Source organism: Coregonus lavaretus, assembly GCF_964263955.1.
Source record: "Coregonus lavaretus genome assembly, chromosome: 32".
In the NCBI taxonomy this organism is placed as follows: domain Eukaryota; kingdom Metazoa; phylum Chordata; class Actinopteri; order Salmoniformes; family Salmonidae; genus Coregonus; species Coregonus lavaretus.
Window position 1 is genome coordinate 20,034,152 of NC_140019.1, and position 20,087 is coordinate 20,054,238.

The 20,087-nt window shown below is 43.8% G+C and overlaps 1 protein-coding gene across 6 annotated transcripts in view; it reads right to left on the bottom strand.

Moving 5' to 3' along the window:
• LOC311107871 (E3 ubiquitin-protein ligase RNF130-like) overlaps positions 1-17,224 on the bottom strand; it is a 96,084-nt gene extending 78,860 nt beyond the window's left edge. For 5 of the 6 annotated variants that reach the window (XM_084150448.1, XM_084150446.1, XM_084150449.1 and 2 more), the window contains exons 1-2: positions 17,068-17,214; positions 16,051-16,511 (exon numbers count right to left, since the gene is read on the bottom strand). In XM_084150448.1, coding sequence (XP_084006574.1) covers positions 16,051-16,318 — 268 coding nt within the window. In that variant the 5' untranslated portion in view covers positions 16,319-16,511; positions 17,068-17,214. Of the gene's footprint in view, positions 1-16,050; positions 16,512-17,067 lie in introns of all 6 variants that reach the window. The other variant, XM_084150445.1, reaches the window with a different exon arrangement.
• Positions 17,225-20,087: the final 2,863 nt, after the last annotated feature.

Below are 20,087 nucleotides of genomic sequence, written 5' to 3' on the forward strand. Positions count from 1 at the left end.
ACATAAGCTCATCTGACTCACCCGGCTCAGTGGGCTCACACAGGGAGCCTGCAGGACCGCTCTGAGGTAACAATCTCACACAGGAACGATATAGACGTCCTCTTAAGGAAAGGGTCAAGGGAAGGTTAGTATAGCCTGCTTATTCACTCAAATAACCTAATACTCAAAATAACTGACAGTAATAAAGATGCTGGTGTAAAGTCATGGTTTAAAAAAAATAAAGCAACACCTCAGGGCACAACACCTCTCTAACATGTGACCTACTTGTTGTGTGTACAGATGAAATCGGAAGTTTACATACACCTTAGCCAAATACTCAGTTTTTCACAATTCCTGACATTTAATACTAGTAATCATTCCCTGTCTTAGGTCAGTTAGGATCACCACTTTACTTTAAGAATGTGAAATGTCAGAATAATAGTAGAGAGAATGATTTATTTCAGCTTTTATTTCTTTCATCACATTCCCAGTGGGTCAGAAGTTTACATACACTCAATTAGTATTTGGTAGCATTGCCTTTAAATTGTTTAACTTGGGTCAAACGTTTCAGGTAGCCTTCCACAAGCTCCCCACAATAAGTTGGGGAATTTTGGCCCATTCCTCCTGACAGAGCTGGTGTAACTGAGTCAGGTTTGTAGGCATCCTTGCTCGCACACACTTTCAGTTCTGCCCACAAATGTTCTATAGGATTGAGGTCAGGGCTTTGTGATGGCCACTCCAATACCTTTACTTTGTTGTCCTTAAGCCATTTTACCACAACTTTGAAAGTATGCTTGGGGTCATTGTCCATTTGGAAGACCCATTTGCAACCAAGCTTTAACTTCCTGACTGATGTCTTGAGATGTTGCTTCAATATATCCACATAATTTTTCTTCCTCATGATGCCATCTATTTTGTGAAGTGCACCAGTCCCTCCTGCAGCAAAGCACCTCCACAGCATGATGCTGCCACCCCCGTGCTTCACGGTTGGGATGTTCTTCGGCTTGCAAGCAGCCCCCTTTTTCCTCCAAACATAACGATGGTCATTATGGCCAAACAGTTCTATTTTTGTTTCATCAGACCAGAGGATATTTCTCCAAAAAGTACGATATTTGTCCCCATGTGCAGTTGCAAACCGTAGTCTGGCTTTTTTATGGCGGTTTTGGAGCAGTGGCTTCTTCCTTGCCGAGCGGCCTTTCAGGTTATGTCGATATAGGACTCGTTTTACTGTGGATATAGATACTTTTGTACCGGTTTTCTCCAGCATCTTCACAAGGTCCTTTGCTGTTGTTCTGGGATTGATTTGCACTTTTCGCATCAAAGCACGTGCATCTCTAGGAGACAGACTTGTGGAGGTCTACAATTTTTTTTCTGAGGTCTTGGCTGATTTCTTTTCATTTTCCCATGATGTCAAGCAAAGAGGCACGGAGTTTGAAGGTAGGCCTTGAAATACATCCACAGGTACACCTCCAATTGACTCAAATGATGTCAATTAGCCTATCAGAAGCTTCTAAAGCCATGACATCATTTTCTGGAATTTTCCAAGCTGTTTAAAGGCACAGACAACTTAGTGTATGTAAACTTCTGACCCACTGGAATTATGATACAGTGAATTATAAAGTGAAATAATCTGTCTGTAAACAATTGTTGGAAAAATTACTTGTGACCTGCACAAAGTAGATGTCCTAACCAACTTGCCAAAACTATAGTTTGTTAACAAGAAATTTGTGGAGTGGTTGAAAAACAAGTTTTAATGACTCCAACCTAAGTGTATGTAAACTTCCGACTTCATGTACAGTTGGGAGAACAAGTATTTGATACACTGCCGATTTTGCAGGTTTTCCTACTTACAAAGCATGTAGAGGTCTGTAATTTTTTATCATAGGTACACTTCAACTGTGAGAGACGGATAAAAATCCAGAAAATCACATTGTATGATTTTTAAGTAATTAATTTGCATTTTATTGCATGACATAAGTATTTGATACATCAGAAAAGCAGAACTTAATATTTGGTACAGAAACCTTTGTTTGCAATTACAGAGATCATACGTTTCCTGTAGGTCTTGACCAGGTTTGCACACACTGCAGCAGGGATTTTGGCCCACTCCTCCATACAGACCTTCTCCAGATCCTTCAGGTTTCGGGGCTGTCGCTGGGCAATACGAACTTTCAGCTCCCTCCAAAGATTTTCTATTGGGTTCAGGTCTGGAGACTGGCTAGGCCACTCCAAGACCTTGAGATGCTTCTTACGGAGCCACTCCTTAGTTGCCCTGGCTGTGTGTTTCGGGTCATTGTCATGCTGGAAGACCCAGCCACGACCCATCTTCAATGCTCTTACTGAGGGAAGGAGGTTGTTGGCCAAGATCTCGCGATACATGGCCCCATCCATCCTCCCCTCAATACGGTGCAGTCGTCCTGTCCCCATTGCAGAAAAGCATCCCCAAAGAATGATGTTTCCACCTCCATGCTTCACGGTTAGGATGGTGTTCTTGGGGTTGTACTCATCCTTCTTCTTCCTCCAAACACGGCGAGTGGAGTTTAGACCAAAAAGCTCTAATTTTGTCTCATCAGACCAAATGACCTTCTCCCATTCCTCCTCTGGATCATCCAGATGGTCATTGGCAAACTTCAGACGGGCCTGGACATGCGCTGGCTTGAGCAGGGGGACCTTGCGTGCGCTGCAGGATTTTAATCCATGACGGCGTAGTGTGTTACTAATGGTTTTCTTTGAGACTGTGGTCCCAGCTCTCTTCAGGTCATTGACCAGGTCCTGCCGTGTAGTTCTGGGCTGATCCCTCACCTTCCTCATGATCATTGATGCCCCAGACCGAGGGTGATTGACCGTCATCTTGAACTTCTTCCATTTTCTAATAATTGCGCCAACAGTTGTTGCCTTCTCACCAAGCTGCTTGCCTATTGTCCTGTAGCCCATCCCAGCCTTGTGCAGGTCTACAATTTTATCCCTGATGTCCTTACACAGCTCTCTGGTCTTGGCCATTGTGGAGAGGTTGGAGTCTGTTTGATTGAGTGTGTGGACAGGTGTCTTTTATACAGGTAACGAGTTTAAACAGGTGCAGTTAATACAGGTAATGAGTGGAGAACAGGATTGCTTCTTAAAGAAAAACTAACAGTTCTGTGAGAGCCGGAATTCTTACTGGTTGGTAGGTGATCAAATACTTATGTCATGCAATGAAATGCAAATTAATTACTTAAAAATCATACAATGTGATTTTCTGGATTTTTGTTTTAGATTCCGTCTCTCACAGTTGAAGTGTACCTATGATAAAAATTACAGACCTCTACATGCTTTGTAAGTAGGAAAACCTGCAAAATCGGCAGTGTATCAAATACTTGTTCTCCCCACTGTATGTACTGACATGTGTAACTGATAGATGCACACTCACACACTACATGTTGCCCTGTTTATCAAAAGTGTTGGAAAAACTTGTCGATATTCAGCTGACTGGCTTTCTTGATGTCTATAGTATTCTCTTTGGTATGCAATCTGGTTTACGCTCAGGTTATGAATGTGTCACTGCAACCTTAAAAAGGTCCTAAATGATGTCACCATTGCCCTTGATTCTAAGCAATGTTGTGCTGCTATTTTTATTGACATGGCCAAAACTTTTGATACGGTAGACCATTCGATCCTTGTCGGCCGGCTAAGGAGTATTGGTGTCTCTGAGGGGTCTTTGGCATGGTTTGCTAACTACCTCTCTCAAAGAGTGCAGTGTATAAAGTCAGAACATCTGCTATCTCAGCCACTGCCTGTCACCAAGGGACTACCCCAAAGCTCGATCCTAGGCCCCACGCTCTTCTAAATTTACATCAACAATATAGCTCAGGCAGTAGGAAGCTCTCTCATCCATTTCTATGCAGATGATACAGTCTTATTCTCAGCTGGCCCCTCCCCGGATTTTGTGTTAAACGCTCTACAACAAAGCTTTCTTAGTGTCCAACAAGCTTTCTCTGCCCTTAACCTTGTTCTGAACACCTCCAAAACAAATTTAATGTGGTTTGGTAAGAAGAATGCCCCTCTCCCCACTGATGTGATTACTATCTCTGATGGTTTAGAGCTTGAGGTAGTCACCTCATACAAGTACTTGGGAGTATGGTACACGGTCCTTCTCTCAGCACATATCAAAGCTGCTGGCTAAGGTTAAATCTAGACGTGGTTTCCTCTATCGTAATAGCTCCTCTTTCACTCCAGCTGCCAAACTAACCCTGATTCAGATGACCAACCTACCCATGCTAGATTACGGAGACGTAATTTATAGATCGGCAGGTAAGGGTGCTCTCGAGCGGTTAGATGTTCTTTACCATTCGGCAATCAGATTTGCCACCAATGCTCTTTATAGGACACATCAATGCACTCTATACTCCTCTGTAAACTGGTCATCTTTGTATACCCGTCGCAAGACCCACTGGTTGATGCTTATTAACAATGTAGGTAGGGGTAAAGTGAGTGTGTGTGTGTTGGAGTGTGCTGTGAGGGTGTGGTTAGAGTCCAGTGAGTGTACATTGAGCATGTGCAAGAGAGGCAGTGCAAAATAATTTGAATAAAATAAGGGAGGTCAATGTAAATAGTCCGGGAAGCCATTTGATTAACTGTTCAGCAGTCTTATGGCTTGGCGTAGAAGCTGTTAAGGAGCCTTTTGGTCCCAGACTTGGCGCTCCGGTACCGCTTGCCGTGCGGTAGCAGAGAGAACAGTCTATGACTTGGGTGGCTGGAGTCTTTGATAATCTTTTGGGCGTTCCTCTGGAGTGAACATGAGCCTATTTGCAATGTGTTTACACAGTATTTTCTTTTTTGCTATGATCAGCTCGTCAAAAATGTGCGGATATAAACTTGAAAGCACTGATCATGACAATTTTGCCCACGGGATGAAACTCCTGGACAGCAGTTGTGAGTTGCCTGATTGTCCATTCCATATTGTCCATTTTCCTTTGAACGCTCCTGTTTTTAGGATATGTTTGTTAACATGTCAGCACATATTTTATCTGATTGGGCGCCATTTAGGTTAGACTACAGTGGGGGAAAAAAGGATTTAGTCAGCCACCAATGGTCCAAGTTCTCCCACTTAGAAAGATGAGAGGCCTGTCATTTTCATCATAGGTACACGTCAACTATGACAGACAAAATGAGATTTTTTTTCTCCAGAAAATCACATTGTAGGATTTTTAATGAATTTATTTGCAAATTATGGTGGAAAATAAGTATTTGGTCAATAACAAAAGTTACTCAATATATAACCTTTGTTGGCAATGACACAGGTCAAACGTTTTCTGTAAGTCTTCACAAGGTTTTCACACACTGTTGCTGGTATTTTGGCCCATTCCTCCATGCAGATCTCCTCTAGAGCAGTGATGTTTTGGGGCTGTCGCATGGCAACACAGACTTTCAACTCCCTCCAAAGATTTTCTATGGGGTTGAGATCTGGAGACTGGCTAGGCCACTCCACGACCTTGAAATGCTTCTTACGAAGCCACTCATTGTCATGCTGAAAGACCCAGCCACGTTTCATCTTCAATGCTCTTGCTGATGGAAGGAGGTTTTCACTCAAAATCTCACGATACATGGCCCCATTCATTCTTTCCTTTACACGGATCAGTCGTCCTGGTCCCTTTGCAGAAAAACAGCCCCAAAGCATGATGTTTCCACCCCCATGCTTCACAGTAGGTATGGTGTTCTTTGGATGCAACTCACCATTCTTTGTCCTCCAAACACGACGAGTTGAGTTTTTACCAGAAAGTTCTATTTTGGTTTCATCTGACCATATGACATTCTCCCAATCCTCTTCTGGATCATCCAAATGCACTCTAGCAATCTTCAGACGGGCCTGCCCTGAATCTTACCAACTCTTCCAAGATGGCGTAGCAGTGCGGTCGCTTTTATTCATTGTCCCTGTGTAAATATCCCGTTTCTTGTTTTTTTGTCTATTTTGTATATATTTCTCAATTTTTACTTTTCATTCTTTAACTTAATATACTCTCCTGCAACCCGCCTCACCCAACGTGGAAAGGATTCTACTATTTCTTTATAACTTTCATCAAGAACCATAAGCTGAAAATTGTGTAGCTGCAACTGAATGGCTACTTGTTATTAGTCACCGTTAGCGTCTTCACCACTGTCCGTGGCCTACACTATCCACCAGCCAGCTCTAGCTCTAACCTGGACAATTCGTCGGCCAGTCTGCACAGCGTGCTGTCGACCCAGCGTGCTATCGACCCAGAACTTATTGGACTTTCTGCCGGAATCACTGGACCCTAGCGCCGGATCATCGCAACCTGCTAGCTAGCTGCAACCTGTTGTTGGCTGATTACCATTGCCCTATAGCAAGCACCAGTTAGCCTTGAGCTAGCCTCAGGCCCATCTCCCGGCTATCTATCTCTCTGTCAACCGGACGGGACCTCCTAGTGTTGACACTGAGCCCCGCCGATCCAACACGACTGGTCTGCCGACGAAATATTCTGATGTGGTTTCAACAGGCTTCCCGTTGCGACGACCACGAAGATCCATCTGCCAGCCCCGGCCCGCTAGCACACGCAAACTACAACTGTGCTCCCTGCTAGCTGTGCTGAAGCACCAATTTGAACTGCTCTCGGACTCACATATTGCTGTTCACTGGACCTTATGATCACTCAGCTGCACAGCTGATGCCTGCTGGACTGTTCCTTTACACGGTACCCTGTCCTGTTTATTCTGTTTAGCCTAGCCCAAACGTTATCGCTATTTCCAGTTGTTGTCTTAGCTCTCTCTAATAACACCTGTGACTGCTTTATGCCTCTCTCCCATGTCAATTATGCCTTGCCTATTGCTGTTTGGGTTAGTTCTTATTATACAATTTCACTGTAGAACCCCTAGTCCCTCTCAAACTGCCTCAAATAGTTCCTTTGTTCCACCCCCCATACACGCCGAGACCGGCTCAATCGGTGCCTCCAGTGACGCTATCTCTTTCATTGTTACCCAACGCTTAGGGTTACCTGAACTGTACTCATATCCTTCCATATCCTTTTCTGTACATAATGCCCTGAATCTTTTCTACAACGCCCGGAGAACTGCCCCCTTTATTCTATGTACCCAACGCACTAGAAGACCAGTTCTTAAAGCCTTTAGTCGTATCCTTATTCTAGTCCTCCTCTGTTCCTCTGGTGATGTAGAGGCTAACCCAGGCCCTGCAGCCCCCAGTATCACTCCTACTCCCCAGGAGCTATCATTTGTTGACTTCTGTAACCGTAAAAGTATTGGTTTTCTGCACGTAAATATCAGAAGCCTCCTTCCTAAGTTTGAGTTATTCACTGCGTTAGCACACTCCGCCAACCCTGATGTTCTACCAGTGTCTGAATCCTGGCTTAGGAAGGCCACCAAAAATTCTGAATTTTCCATCCCCAACTATAACATTTTCCGTCAAGATAGAACTGCCAAAGGGGGTGGAGTTGCAATCTACTGTAGAGATAGCCTGCAGAGCTCTATCATACTATCCAGGTCTGTGGCCAAACAGTTTGAGCTTCTACTTCTAAAAATCCACCTTTCCAGAAATACATCTCTCACTGTTGCCGCTTGCTACAGACCCCCCTCAGCCCCCAGCTGTGCCCTGGACACCATATGTGAATTGATTGCCCCCCCATCTAGTTCGTACCGCTTGGTGACCTAAATTGGGATATGCTTAACACCCCGGCCATCCTACAATCTAAACTAGATGCCCTCAATCTCACACAAATTATCAACGAACCTACCAGGTACAACCCTAAATCCGTAAACATGGGTACCCTCATAGATATCATCCTGACTAACTTACCCTCTAAATACACCTCCGCTGTCTTCAACCAGGATCTCAGCGATCACTGCCTTATTGCCTGCGTCCGTAACGGTTCCGCGGTCAAACGACCACCCCTCATCACTGTCAAACGCTCCCAAAAACACTTCAGCGAGCAGGCCTTCCTAATTGACCTGGCCCAGGTATCCTGGATGGATATAGATCTCATTCCGTCAGTAGAGGATGCCTGGTTGTTCTTTAAAAGTAATTTCCTCTCAATCTTAAATAAACATGCCCCATTCAAAAAATACAGAACTAAGAACAGATATAGCCCCTGGTTCTCCTCAGACTTGACTGCCCTTGACCAGCACAAAAACATCCTGTGGCGTACTGCATTAGCATCAAATAGCCCCCGCGATATGCAACTTTTCAGGGAAGTTAGGAACCAATATACACAAGCAGTTAGGAAAGCAAAGGCTAACTTTTTCAAACAGAAATGTGCATCCTGTAGCACTAACTCCAAAAAGTTTTGGGACACTGTAAAGTCCATGGAAAATAAGAGCACTTCCTCCCAGCTGCCCACTGCACTGAGGCTAGGAAACACTATCACCACCGATAAATCTACAATAATCGAGAATTTCAACAAGCATTTTGCTACGGCTGGCCATGCTTTCCACCTGGCTACCACTACCCTGGCCACCAGCTCTGCACCCTCCGCTGCAACTTGCCCATGCCCCCCCCGCTTCTCTTTCACACAAATCCAGACAGCTGATGTTCTGAAAGAGCTGCAAAATCTGGACCCCTACAAATCATCTGGGCTAGACAATCTGGACCCTTTCTTTCTAAAACTAGCCGCCGAAATTGTCGCAACCCCTATTACTAGCCTGTTCAACCTCTCTTTCGTAACGTCTGAGATCCCCAGAGATTGGAAAGCTGCCGCGGTCATCCCCCTCTTCAAAGGGGGTGACACTCTAGATCCAAACTGTTACAGACCCATATCCATCCTGCCCTGCCTTTCAAAAGTTTTTGAAAGCCAAGTCAACAAACAGATCACCGACCATTTCGAATCCCACCGTACCTTCTCCGCTATGCAATCCGGTTTCCGAGCTGGTCATGGGTGCACTTCAGCCACGCTCAAGGTCCTAAACGATATTATAACCGCGATCGATAATAGACAGTACTGTGCAGCCGTTTTCATTGACCTGGCCAAGGCTTTCGACTCTGTCAACCACCGCATTCTTATTGGCAGACTAAATAGCTTTGGTTTCTCAAATGACTGCCTCGCCTGGTTCACCAACTACTTCTCAGATAGAGTTCAATGTGTCAAATCGGAGGGCCTGTTGTCTGGACCTATGGCAGTCTCTATGGGGGTGCCACAGGGTTCAATTCTTGGGCCGACACTTTTCTCCGTGTATATCAATGACGTTGCTCTTGCTGCTGGTGACTCTCAGATCCACCTCTACGCAGACGACACCATTTTGTATACATCTGGCCCTTCATTGGACACTGTGTTAACAAACCTCCAAACGAGCTTCAATGCCATTCAACACTCCTTCAGTAGCCTCCAACTGCTCTTAAACACTAGTAAAACTAAATGCATGCTCTTCAACCGAACGCTGCTTGCACCCGCCCACCTGACTAGAATCACTACTCTCGACGGGTCTGACCTAGAGTATGTGGACAACTACAAATATCTAGGTGTCTGGTTAGACTGTAAACTCTCCTTCCAGACTCACATTAAGAATCTCCAATCCAAAGTTAAATCTAGAATCGGTTTCCTATTTCGCAACAAAGCCTCCTTCACTCATGCTGCCAAACATGCCCTCGTAAAACTGACTATCCTACCGATCCTTGACTTCGGCGATGTCATTTACAAAATAGCCTCCAACACTCTACTCAACAAATTGGATGTAGTCTATCACAGTGCCATCTGTTTTGTCTCCAAAGCCCCATATAATACCCACCACTGTGACCTGTACGCTCTTGTTGGCTGGTCCTCACTACATATTCGTCGCCAAACCCACTGGCTCCAGGCCATCTATAAATCACTGCTAGGCAAATCCCCGCCTTATCTTAGCTCATTGGTCACCATAGCAACACCCACCCGTAGTCTGCGCTCCAGCAGGTATATCTCACTGGTCATCCCCAAAACCAACACCTCCTTTGGCCGCAATTCCTTCCAGTTCTCTGCTGCCAATGACTGGAACAAATTGCAAAAATCTCTGAAGCTGGAGACACTTATCTCCCTCACTAACTTTAAGCATCAGTTGTCAGAGCACCTTACCGATCACTGCACCTGTACACAGCCCATCTGATATTAGCCCGCCCAACTACCTCATCCCTATATTGTTATTTATTTTGCTCATTTGTACCCCAGTATCTCTATTTGCACATCATCTCTTGCACATCTATCATTCCAGTGTTAATACTAATTGTAATTATTTTGCACTATAGCCTATTTATTGCCTTACCTCCATAACTTGCTACATTTGCACAAACTGTATATATATATATATATATATATGTATTTCTGTTGTATTTTTGACTTTGTTTTGTTTTACCCCATATGTAACTCTGTGTTGTTGTTTTTATCGCACTGCTTTGCTTTATCTTGGCCAGGTCGCAGTTGTAAATGAGAACTTGTTCTCAACTGGTTTACCTGGTTAAATAAAGGTGAAATAAATAAATAAATAAAAAGCAGGGGGACACGTCTGGCACTGCAGGATTTGAGTCCCTGGCGGCGTAGTGTGTTACTGATGGTAGGCTTTGTTACTTTGGTCCCAGCTCTCTGCAGGTCATTCACTAGGTCCCCCCGTGTGGTTCTGGGATTTTTGCTCACCGTTCTTGTGATCATTTTGACCCCACGGGGTGAGATCTTGCGTGGAGCCCCAGATCGAGGGAGATTATCAGTGGTCTTGTATGTCTTCCATTTCCTAATAATTGCTCCTACAGTTGATTTCTTCAAACCAAGCTGCTTACCTATTGCAGATTCAGTCTTCCCAGCCTGGTGCAGGTCTACAATCTTGTTTCTGGTGTCCTTTGACAGCTCTTTGGTCTTGGCCATAGTGGAGTTTGGAGTGTGACTGTTTGAGGTTGTGTACAGGTGTCTTTTATACTGATTACAAGTTCAAACAGGTGCCATTAATACAGGTAACGAGTGGAGGACAGAGGAGCCTCTTAAAGAAGAAGTTATAGGTCTGTGAGAGCCAGAAATCTTGCTTGTTTGTAGGTGACCAAATACTTATTTTCCACCATAATTTGCAAATGAATTCATAAATAAATCCTACAATATGATTTTCTGGATTATTTTTTCTCAATTATTCTGTCATAGTTGACGTGTACCTATGATGAAAATTACAGGCCTCTCTCATCTATTTAAGTGGGAGAACTTGCACAATTGGTGGCTGACTAAATACTTTTTTCCCCCACTGTATTTGATCGGAAAAACCTGCATGATGTAAAAAGTGTCTGTCTCATTACATTGTATCTCCAGACAGTAGACTACAGAAAAGGCCACATACTATATCTGCTACTTGGTTTATGTTAGATGATGTTTTTGACGGAACGTTGGTGGAGCGCCGCAGCGATGCGTCTCTCCAACAGCACCCTCGAGAGGCGCGCTGGGAATGGGTAAGTGAAATATTTTGCGCCCCTGCCTTTGACAAAATGGCCACGGCATCAGCGCTCACCTAAAAAGACCATATGCCACTGGTTGAGAGAAATTGTCATTGTTTTTGGGAAGAATTATGTGAGGTTTTGTATGTTGTTGTTGGCGGTGCGTCTTGGTCAGTTTAGCTCAGAAAATGCCGCCCTCTTCAATCTGCCGCCTAATCCTGCCTAATGAGCGGGCTGGCCTTGGCTAATTGGTGCTGTGCACAATTTCAAGTGTCACGGCCTGTAAGGGACAGTAGAAATAACTGGGCAAGTTGACAGTTGTCCTTATTTCTTCCCAGTAGCTAGGGAGAGTTGTTCATCCATGGCCTGGGGTGAGGCTAATTAGCCAACATCCCCACAGAGCCACGCCGTGCCAGGGTCATTTACCGCCATGTGGGCCCACTCGAGCACCTCAAATCCCCTGGCTCAGCAACTACGCAATGGCATAACAGGGTTTCCATTGACACATGGTCTTGTTGGCCAAGTATTTTTTACGACAGGCCTGCATCCATCTGACAAGGCTACTCTGGCTGCTCTCGGTCTTTACATTTTTACATTTTAGTCATTTAGCAGACGCTCTTATCCAGAGCGACTTACAGTTAGTGAGTGCATACATTTTTCATACTAGTCCCCCGTGGGAATCGAACCCACAACCCTGGCGTTGCAAGTGCCGTGCTCTACAAACTGAGCTACACGGGTCTTAATTCTGATTGGGTGGTAGAAGGATGCTGAATGGCTTGACAGGTTGGCTAGTTTTTGGAATGATTTCTCATTGGCTGCTGAGTCAGACCTGTGGTGAGGAGAGACTAGTCGAAGTAAATGGAGCGTGGGAGAGGACGGGAGAGAAGGAGCTAGAGGGGATTAATCTGAGGGACTGCTCATCTTTACGGCTTGCCGAAGGGCTCAGAACAGCTTTGGTTCCGATCGTTTGATCTCCCCACCATATGTCCTTCGCCTCAGTCCTACGGTTGCACAGCCAGAGACGCAGAGAGATAAAGATGGAAAGGCAGGAAGTGCTAAATCACAACTCAAAACAGGAAGTGCTAGATCAACTGGTTTATGTTCCAAGAGGCCCTGAATCTGGAGGAGGCTGTAGATCATGTTTTGAATGGCTCTAATACATTTTTACTTCTCTCCTGAAGTACTACCGGTACTCACTCTGTATAACAAACCATATTTAATTAAAATGGTCCATAAAAAGGTTATGTGAAAATGTTACAAGATATTTAAAACTTTGCTAATATAAAATGAGAACTGAATTAAACGGATATGATTGGTTTGACACCTCACCTTCAGTAATTTGACAGTAACAGACCAAAGACCGAGTTCAAAGTTCAAAATATCAGGTTCAAAGGGTACAGACAAAGAAAGGTCAAGGACCTCTGTCTGCGAGGACAGTAGTTGTACTTTATAGGTGCTCTGATACCTTCCATATCTCTGCCAAGACTCCAGAGTCAGACAGTTTGATGAAGCCAGGGTTTCCGTTTCGATTAATGTCCTCCATAGAAGCGACAGCTGGCAGCCACCGCAGCAATATATTGTTATGAAGTCCTTTCAACATTGGGTCCTCGTGGAGAACGTGTTAACTTTGTTATAATAGCAGTCTAAAAAAAATTAGCACAGAACTTGGAAGCCAAGGGCCTGCCACACACCTAAAACCAGTGACTCCACAAAATCAGGATGGATAGAACTGACAGTGGGTGGCCAAAGAGGCTTGAGGATGTAGTCTCATACTGAGGAAAAGGCTGTATTAGAATAAAATGTTCCACAGGCAACTTCTACCTTATCCTAACTCATTTTGTTTCTCTCAGTTCCTCAGTTATACGAACACAGAAGTGTTAAGTGGAATGCAGGTGACTGCCAAAGCATGGTGTTTTACAGTCAACAGGCATTCGGCGTCCTTGAAATCAATGGAGTGCTGATGATAATTCCATCGAGGCAGGTACATGTGCGGTGCTAAGAGATTGATTTCCGTCAGACCTATTGAATTGAAGAAAGACGAGAAACAGTGTAGTGTTCCCGCTCATCTATGTGCAGACGCAATGGCCTTGACTGACAGTAACGGAATCCTGTACGGCACTCGCAGATTGCGGGCAGTGGGAAACCAGTTCTATTTTAGTCCAGTAACCCCCTCAACAGAAGAACCTTACCATGACTCTAATAGCACTTCCCATTTGATGTGATCCACAGGGATCTCCCAAGTAACTATGACCCAAGTCATACAAAAAAGTAAATGTGTTACTTTGGTGAACATTAGCCCTACCTTTGGTCATCTGGTTGTTAACATGCGGTTGGTGTTCCACTTTGCCTGACCGAGTTTGGGGTTGGCAGTTTGACTTTCGCTGGCAAGGTTGCCACACAGGTCACTCCACTCCCACAAGGCCAAACTGCCACTACGGCACCAGCAGCAGACAATGGAAACTAGGTGATTGGTCGTCAACCCGAGCGACACCAAAAACAAGGCAGAGACTAGGACACAAGGCTAATCTACATCAAATCAGATTTCAACCAATGAAGTTCTCGATCAAACGTTTGGACATAACAAGAACAGGGGAGTTGTAACTACTTTAGGCTGCCCATACTGAAGTTTGATGATACACAGACAAATCAAAAGGCGCCTTCTGCCCACAACAGGGATGGCAACCGTAGTGCTGCTTTTCTGGCCACTTCAGTTTCCATAGCAACTATACACCTATCATGTTCTATATCATCATCCAAAGGGACGAGTAAAACCTTTCAAAGAGTATCCTTTTGTTCTTTGTGAACGAGCAAGACAAAGAACTGTTCAGAACAAAGTCCTTATGCCAAGAACAAAGAAAGGTAGGAAAATGTAAACTGATGTTTGCTTGCTTCCTCTCTTTCTTCCTTTGACAGATGTAGAGGATCGGTGAAGATGCTTGACCCCGTTTTAACCTTAAGATTCTCAGTTTCATGCTCCTGTAGGTTTTTTTGTGCATCCTGTAACCTGAACACAGCTAACGACCCGAGCATCAGCGGGACCAGGGTTCACACCACCAACGCCAGAAAGATGATATGGTCCCCATCGGTGGCATTATTGACATAATACATCCCCCATTGGCCTATCGCTGCAATACACATGCAACACAGTCTAAGGACCAGGATGATTCAGCTAAAACCATTTTAAGTTACCCACTATGTAATGTTCTACTACAGTAGCTTAGAGACCTGGTTCATGGTTTGTTGTTGGAGTAGGGGAGAAGTGGACCAAAAGAGAGTACACTCTGTTCATAGCTATAGGGTGAACTTATGCTCAGTAATGCAGTCACACATAAAATCATGGACACAACACATAAAAAACACACAACACACAGCCTGCTATGTTAGGGGTGGAATATGATGTAATGGTTGTAAATACCAAGCATGCCAATTGGCCCCCAACCCCCCTTCTGAGTGTTCCTCAAATTCCCCATCAAGCCACGCCCTCACAAGTCATTCAGAGCCTCCTCAGAACTGTTACGCCCTAGGAAAGGGTGTTTAGGGGACGCTGCTGTTTAGTGTTTACCATAAACTGAGGAGCGAGACACAGGACAGCTGCATCCAGCCTGTCCAGTCTGTTTACCACAGCCAGAATAGCCCGAAGGCACTCAAACAAGCGGCTCAGGGAAATGGGGTAAATATGAGTTTGCACAGAAGAGGTCCAAAAGTCCAATGTGATCAAATTAGAACAGAATCCCTTTTTCATGATTTGAAAAGTTACCACTGTTTGCAAATCTCAAAAAGGAAGTAGTGCTCAGTTCTGAACAAAGTATCATGTAAATGAAAATGTCCAGGAAGTAGCCTATGTCAGAGATTTACTTTGATATTCTGAGAAATTAGCTTAGCTTTGCAGAAACATTGGCTATTTCCAACCTGTGGCCCCATAACAGACAAACATAAGGGGCAGAAGGGGAAATGCGACTACTGATGAAAGAGAGTGACAATATCGCATCTTGAAATAACAGGAAAATATTGCCTAAACAATTGGGCATTTATTAATCCAGCAGCAGTTTGGTAGAAGGCCCTTCAAAACTGATAATTAAAGTCCCAGTAGTTTGTTACTGTGTGTCATTTGGAGAGGCTCTGATTTTATCTGGTGTGCTGTGTGTGTCACTAGCAGAGCCTTGCAAATAATTCAGATGTTGTTATAGATAAAATTGCTTGAGTAACTTATATTTTGACTCCTCATTTTTTCAACTAGTGTCATATTAGATGTTAGAGGTTATAAAGGGCTTTTAGAAAATACAACAGAAAGGGCCTCTGCATGAAAATGATCTCGCTCGCACACACACATTGATGTTGATGATTCCACAGATGCAATGTCTGGAACTAGAAAATATTATGGGAACAGGTTTCACTCAGAAGCAAATGTGTGTGTCAGTAGTATTATTGACACCTTGAGTACAAGGCAATTCCTCAATATCACTCAAAAATACATTAATGGAGTTCAAAAAGTAATGCATGCAGTAATACCTTACATTTTAACATGCATGCAATGATGCATCACTGCCGGTAAAAGATAGGCTACAATGGATGCGTTTACACAGCCAGCCGAATTCTTATCTCAGAGCTGACTGGTCAAAAGACCAATTAGTGAAAAAATGATCTGAATTGGCTGCATGTGTAAACGCAGCCAGTGTGGCATACTTGTGCCAACCTACCTCCATGATTCGGTGCAGGTGCAATCACGATTCCTTTTGCGTCCACTTTCGGTGAATTCTGGCCGTACATGCCATCGTCCTTGGTTAGAATTTGCTTAGGATTGCCTTTGGAGTCAAGTACGGTGGCATTGACCGTAGCACTAACATGGTCTTCCTTGCTTATGGTTTTGTCGGCACGGATCGACAGTATACATCTGGGCAGAACGAACACCAACAAGACGACCGGGAGATAGCTGCATGGCGTTGCTGTGGTCCACCTCTTGGGCATCTTCGGAATGTCTTACTGTAATGTCCCTTTTACATCCAAGCTGTTACTCAGGGAATCGAACCACTCCCAACGACTTCCCCTCCCCCAAAAAACAGACAGGGGTTCGGCGTCTTCCGTGTGGCGTCCCGTCATAAAAACATGCGGTGCTCTTCACATAGTTTTCTTATTCCAATACATGTGTAGCCTATACTGCCTTTGGAACGAAAAAAAAAAAAAAGGAAGCGCACATTAGAGCTGTAGGGAAACAAGCTGAAATAATGAAATACAATGGCTTTGGGCAGATGTAGACTATATTCTTATGATTTGCCTATTTGTTGTCAATTGGTTAATATTACAAGACAATCCATGTAACCTTTTATCGCATGAAAACCTAAGGAGAGCACTTTATTTTGAATATCATAGGCCCTATATTAATGTCAACTATAATGCGCATTTGTATCGTTCGAGTACTTAGCAGGCTATCCCGAATATAAATACATAGCCTATGCATTAAAATGAGAAGCTTATGAAAAGCCTATAGACCGTGTCCAGATTTTCAATAGCCGGCAAGCTGTCCGAGTGCCAATGTTTTTTTTTTAAATATACAAATGTTACAGCTGTGCATTATTGCCACAAGTGAACAGCTGTCATTACTGCTTTGTGTTCACAATAGTGTGCCAATGATCGCGAGCTACCCTTGCTCGGAGCCACTAATGTACGACATTTGTCGCATTGATTCGCAGCTCGGAAAGCCATGACGCGGTACCTACCTTCTCCATTTCGTCGAACCAAAACGATATTGATACAAAACCTCTTGCCTTGCTTTATTATTATGAACGTTCAGTGGCCCTTGCCTCAAAACAACGATAATGCGATCCACTCTCTCGTCTTTTCCTTCTGGTTCTTCTGGAGCCACACAGCGCAAGCGCAGCGCGACTTGAGCGTACAAAACTCGCGCACATAGAAGGGGGCGATTATAGGCCCACCGTCACGCCAACGTTCTCAATATCTAAAAAGACGGCCACCTGTAGATAGCCTTACAATCACCTCACCTGTCAACATTAAATAATACTGTTATTTAATCAATTATAGCCTACTGATAAAGCGTGGATTGGTCACAGTGTCCCTCATATCCAATTGTAGGCAGTCAATTAGGGAAAATGTTTTCAACACATGTTCTAAGCTGGTAGCCTATACTCTTATTGATTAGGGGAACCAATATGTCACTATCCTGCAGTGACAGGTTTATGCTATCAAAACCAAACTAAGCTATAAAGATATCTTTATGTAGTCTATTCAATTTTTCTTGTGGATTTGGGGATTTTATGACAGCGTTTTCACTAAGGCCAATTTCGGGGGAAAAGGGAACAAAAGACTTGACTCTCATCCAGACAACAAGCACCTGTTCAAAGCTTATGGATCTGCTTATGCCCTTCCCCTTCTCACACAGTGTTTGTGTGCAGATGTTACACTGTTCCAACCTGAACACAAAATGGCTTCCCCTGGTGTTCCACATCTTTGTCCATTTGCCACTATACCCTCTGGTCCCGCTCTATCCATTGTTGACAGGCTCTTGTATTTTCCCACCTGTGCTGTACTCTGCACAAAAGCAGGTCGATTTTAAACTAACAGCCAACAGTAGCCTCAGGAAGAAGCGGGGGAGTTTGAGATGAGTCTCTCCAGTGCATGACCAGTGTACAGAATTTCAGCCATTATTACAAACATGACTGGGAGGAAGGACGTGGGAGGATGAGGGAGAGGAGAGAGGGATTCTGGCCGAGGAGGATAGGAGAGGAGGACTGATGGGGAGGAGAGGGAGAGTGTGGCGGAGGAGGACAGGAGAGAGGGAGAGTGCGGTAGAGGAGGAGAGGAGAGGGGGAGTCTGGCAGCAGAGAGAGTGAATTGGCTCCCCATAGACCTGGCAGGTGGCTACATTGAGGGATCGGCTTACCTTTGGCAAGAAGAGAGCCCGCGGCCACCCGGTACTCAGTGACAAGCTAATTGATACATGTCGCAGGGATTGCTCCTGTCACTAAATCCGTGCGGCACTGGAGAGACCTGCTAAGGTGGAAAAATGACTGAATGATATAAGATCTGATTCTCAATGGAGTCGTGCAGTAAAGATCAAAGAGGCGGGACAGTAGAGAGATGGCTGGGTTGTTGTTCCAGTACATCAAACCTGGATACTGTTATTTATGGATGGATGGCTGTGAACTAAATCACAGAGGCTTTGGTGACGGTTGAAGTTACAGTAAATTAGGAGCGATGGGCTGTTTAACTACAGCATCTCTGAGATGTCACTCCTGATATGACAGATAAACTAAGGGGAGACATGCTGTCCATTTTAATTAAAGTAAATAAAGGCGTCAGAGCCGTCTCTGTGATATAAAATACCTGTTGTTGCCTTAGAAACATTGATTGTACCTGTCATTTGTTTTTATGCAGGTGTTCTTTCACTTCCTCTGCCCTCTCTCTCATCAGTAGTGCAATTAGGTTTGAGATGTCCTATATTAATACATACCACTGTTGCTGTCTTGCTGACGTTCTGATGAATCAGAGACTGATTGCAGGGCCTACAGGCAACAGAGCATTTTCCAAATTCCACCCACATATTTCCTCAGTTCAAGACAGAGGTTGCGCTTTTTTACTTTTGTTTGTCAAGACTGACCTCTGGTGGTTGGAGTAGGTAACAGTGAACGGTCTTTGGAAAAAGCCAAACTGAACGCCACAACATTTTGTGTCTTGTAATTTCCTGTTTATTTTAATTAAAAACAGACCAACTTTACTGCATTTGAGCAAAAGTGGCTTCTAAGAAAATAATGCTTTTGCTAATTCTGTAAACGTTTTGTTTTTTTCCAAATCCACTTCCATTCTCGTCTGTAGACTATTAAAACAATGAACTAGGTCAAATGAAAATGACACCTTAATTCTGTCCAGTTTGTATGTGGGCATTTCCATGTAAAAAGCCCCATGTAACGTGAAGTTCATAGGAGCATATCAAATTTGTGTCAAATGAAAGAAAGCTAAGGGTCTATATTTTGGAGAAATTAAGAGACATACAGTGGGGTCCTAAATTATTGACACCCTTGATACAGCTGAGCAGTAATTTTTTTATATATTTTTTGTCATTTAGCAGTCGCTCTTATCCAGAGCGACTAGGGTTAAGTGCCTTGCTCAAGGGCACATAGACAGATTTTTCACCTAGTCAGCTCGGGGATTAGAACCAGTGACCTTTCAGTTACTGGCACAACGCTAAGCTACCTGCCACCACATGACTGTATAAAATAAATACTTCAAATACTGAGCTATATTGTATGCTAAAAAAGGGGCTCAGAGAAAGAGATTTTGTTTAACAAGTAAACATTTTTTATTTTCAAAAGGTAGGGGGTCAAGCTTATTGACACCTCTAAAGATTCTTACAAATAAAGTAAAGTAAGTTTAGTATTTGGTCCCATATTCCTGGTATGCAATGACTACATCAAGCTTGTGACTCTACAAACTTGTTGGATGCATTTGCAGTTCATTTTGGTTGCGTTATTTATATTTGTGCTCAATAAATGGTAAATATGTATTGTGTCATTTTGGAGTCACTTTTATTGTAAATAAGAATAGAATATGTTTCTAAACACTTCTACATTATGCTACCACGATTACGGATAACACTGAATAAATCGCGAATAATGATGAGTGAGAACGTTACAGACAGTCAAATATCATACCCCCAAGACATGCTAACCTCCCCTGTCATTGTAATGGTGAGAGGTTAGCATGTCTTGGGGGTATGATATTT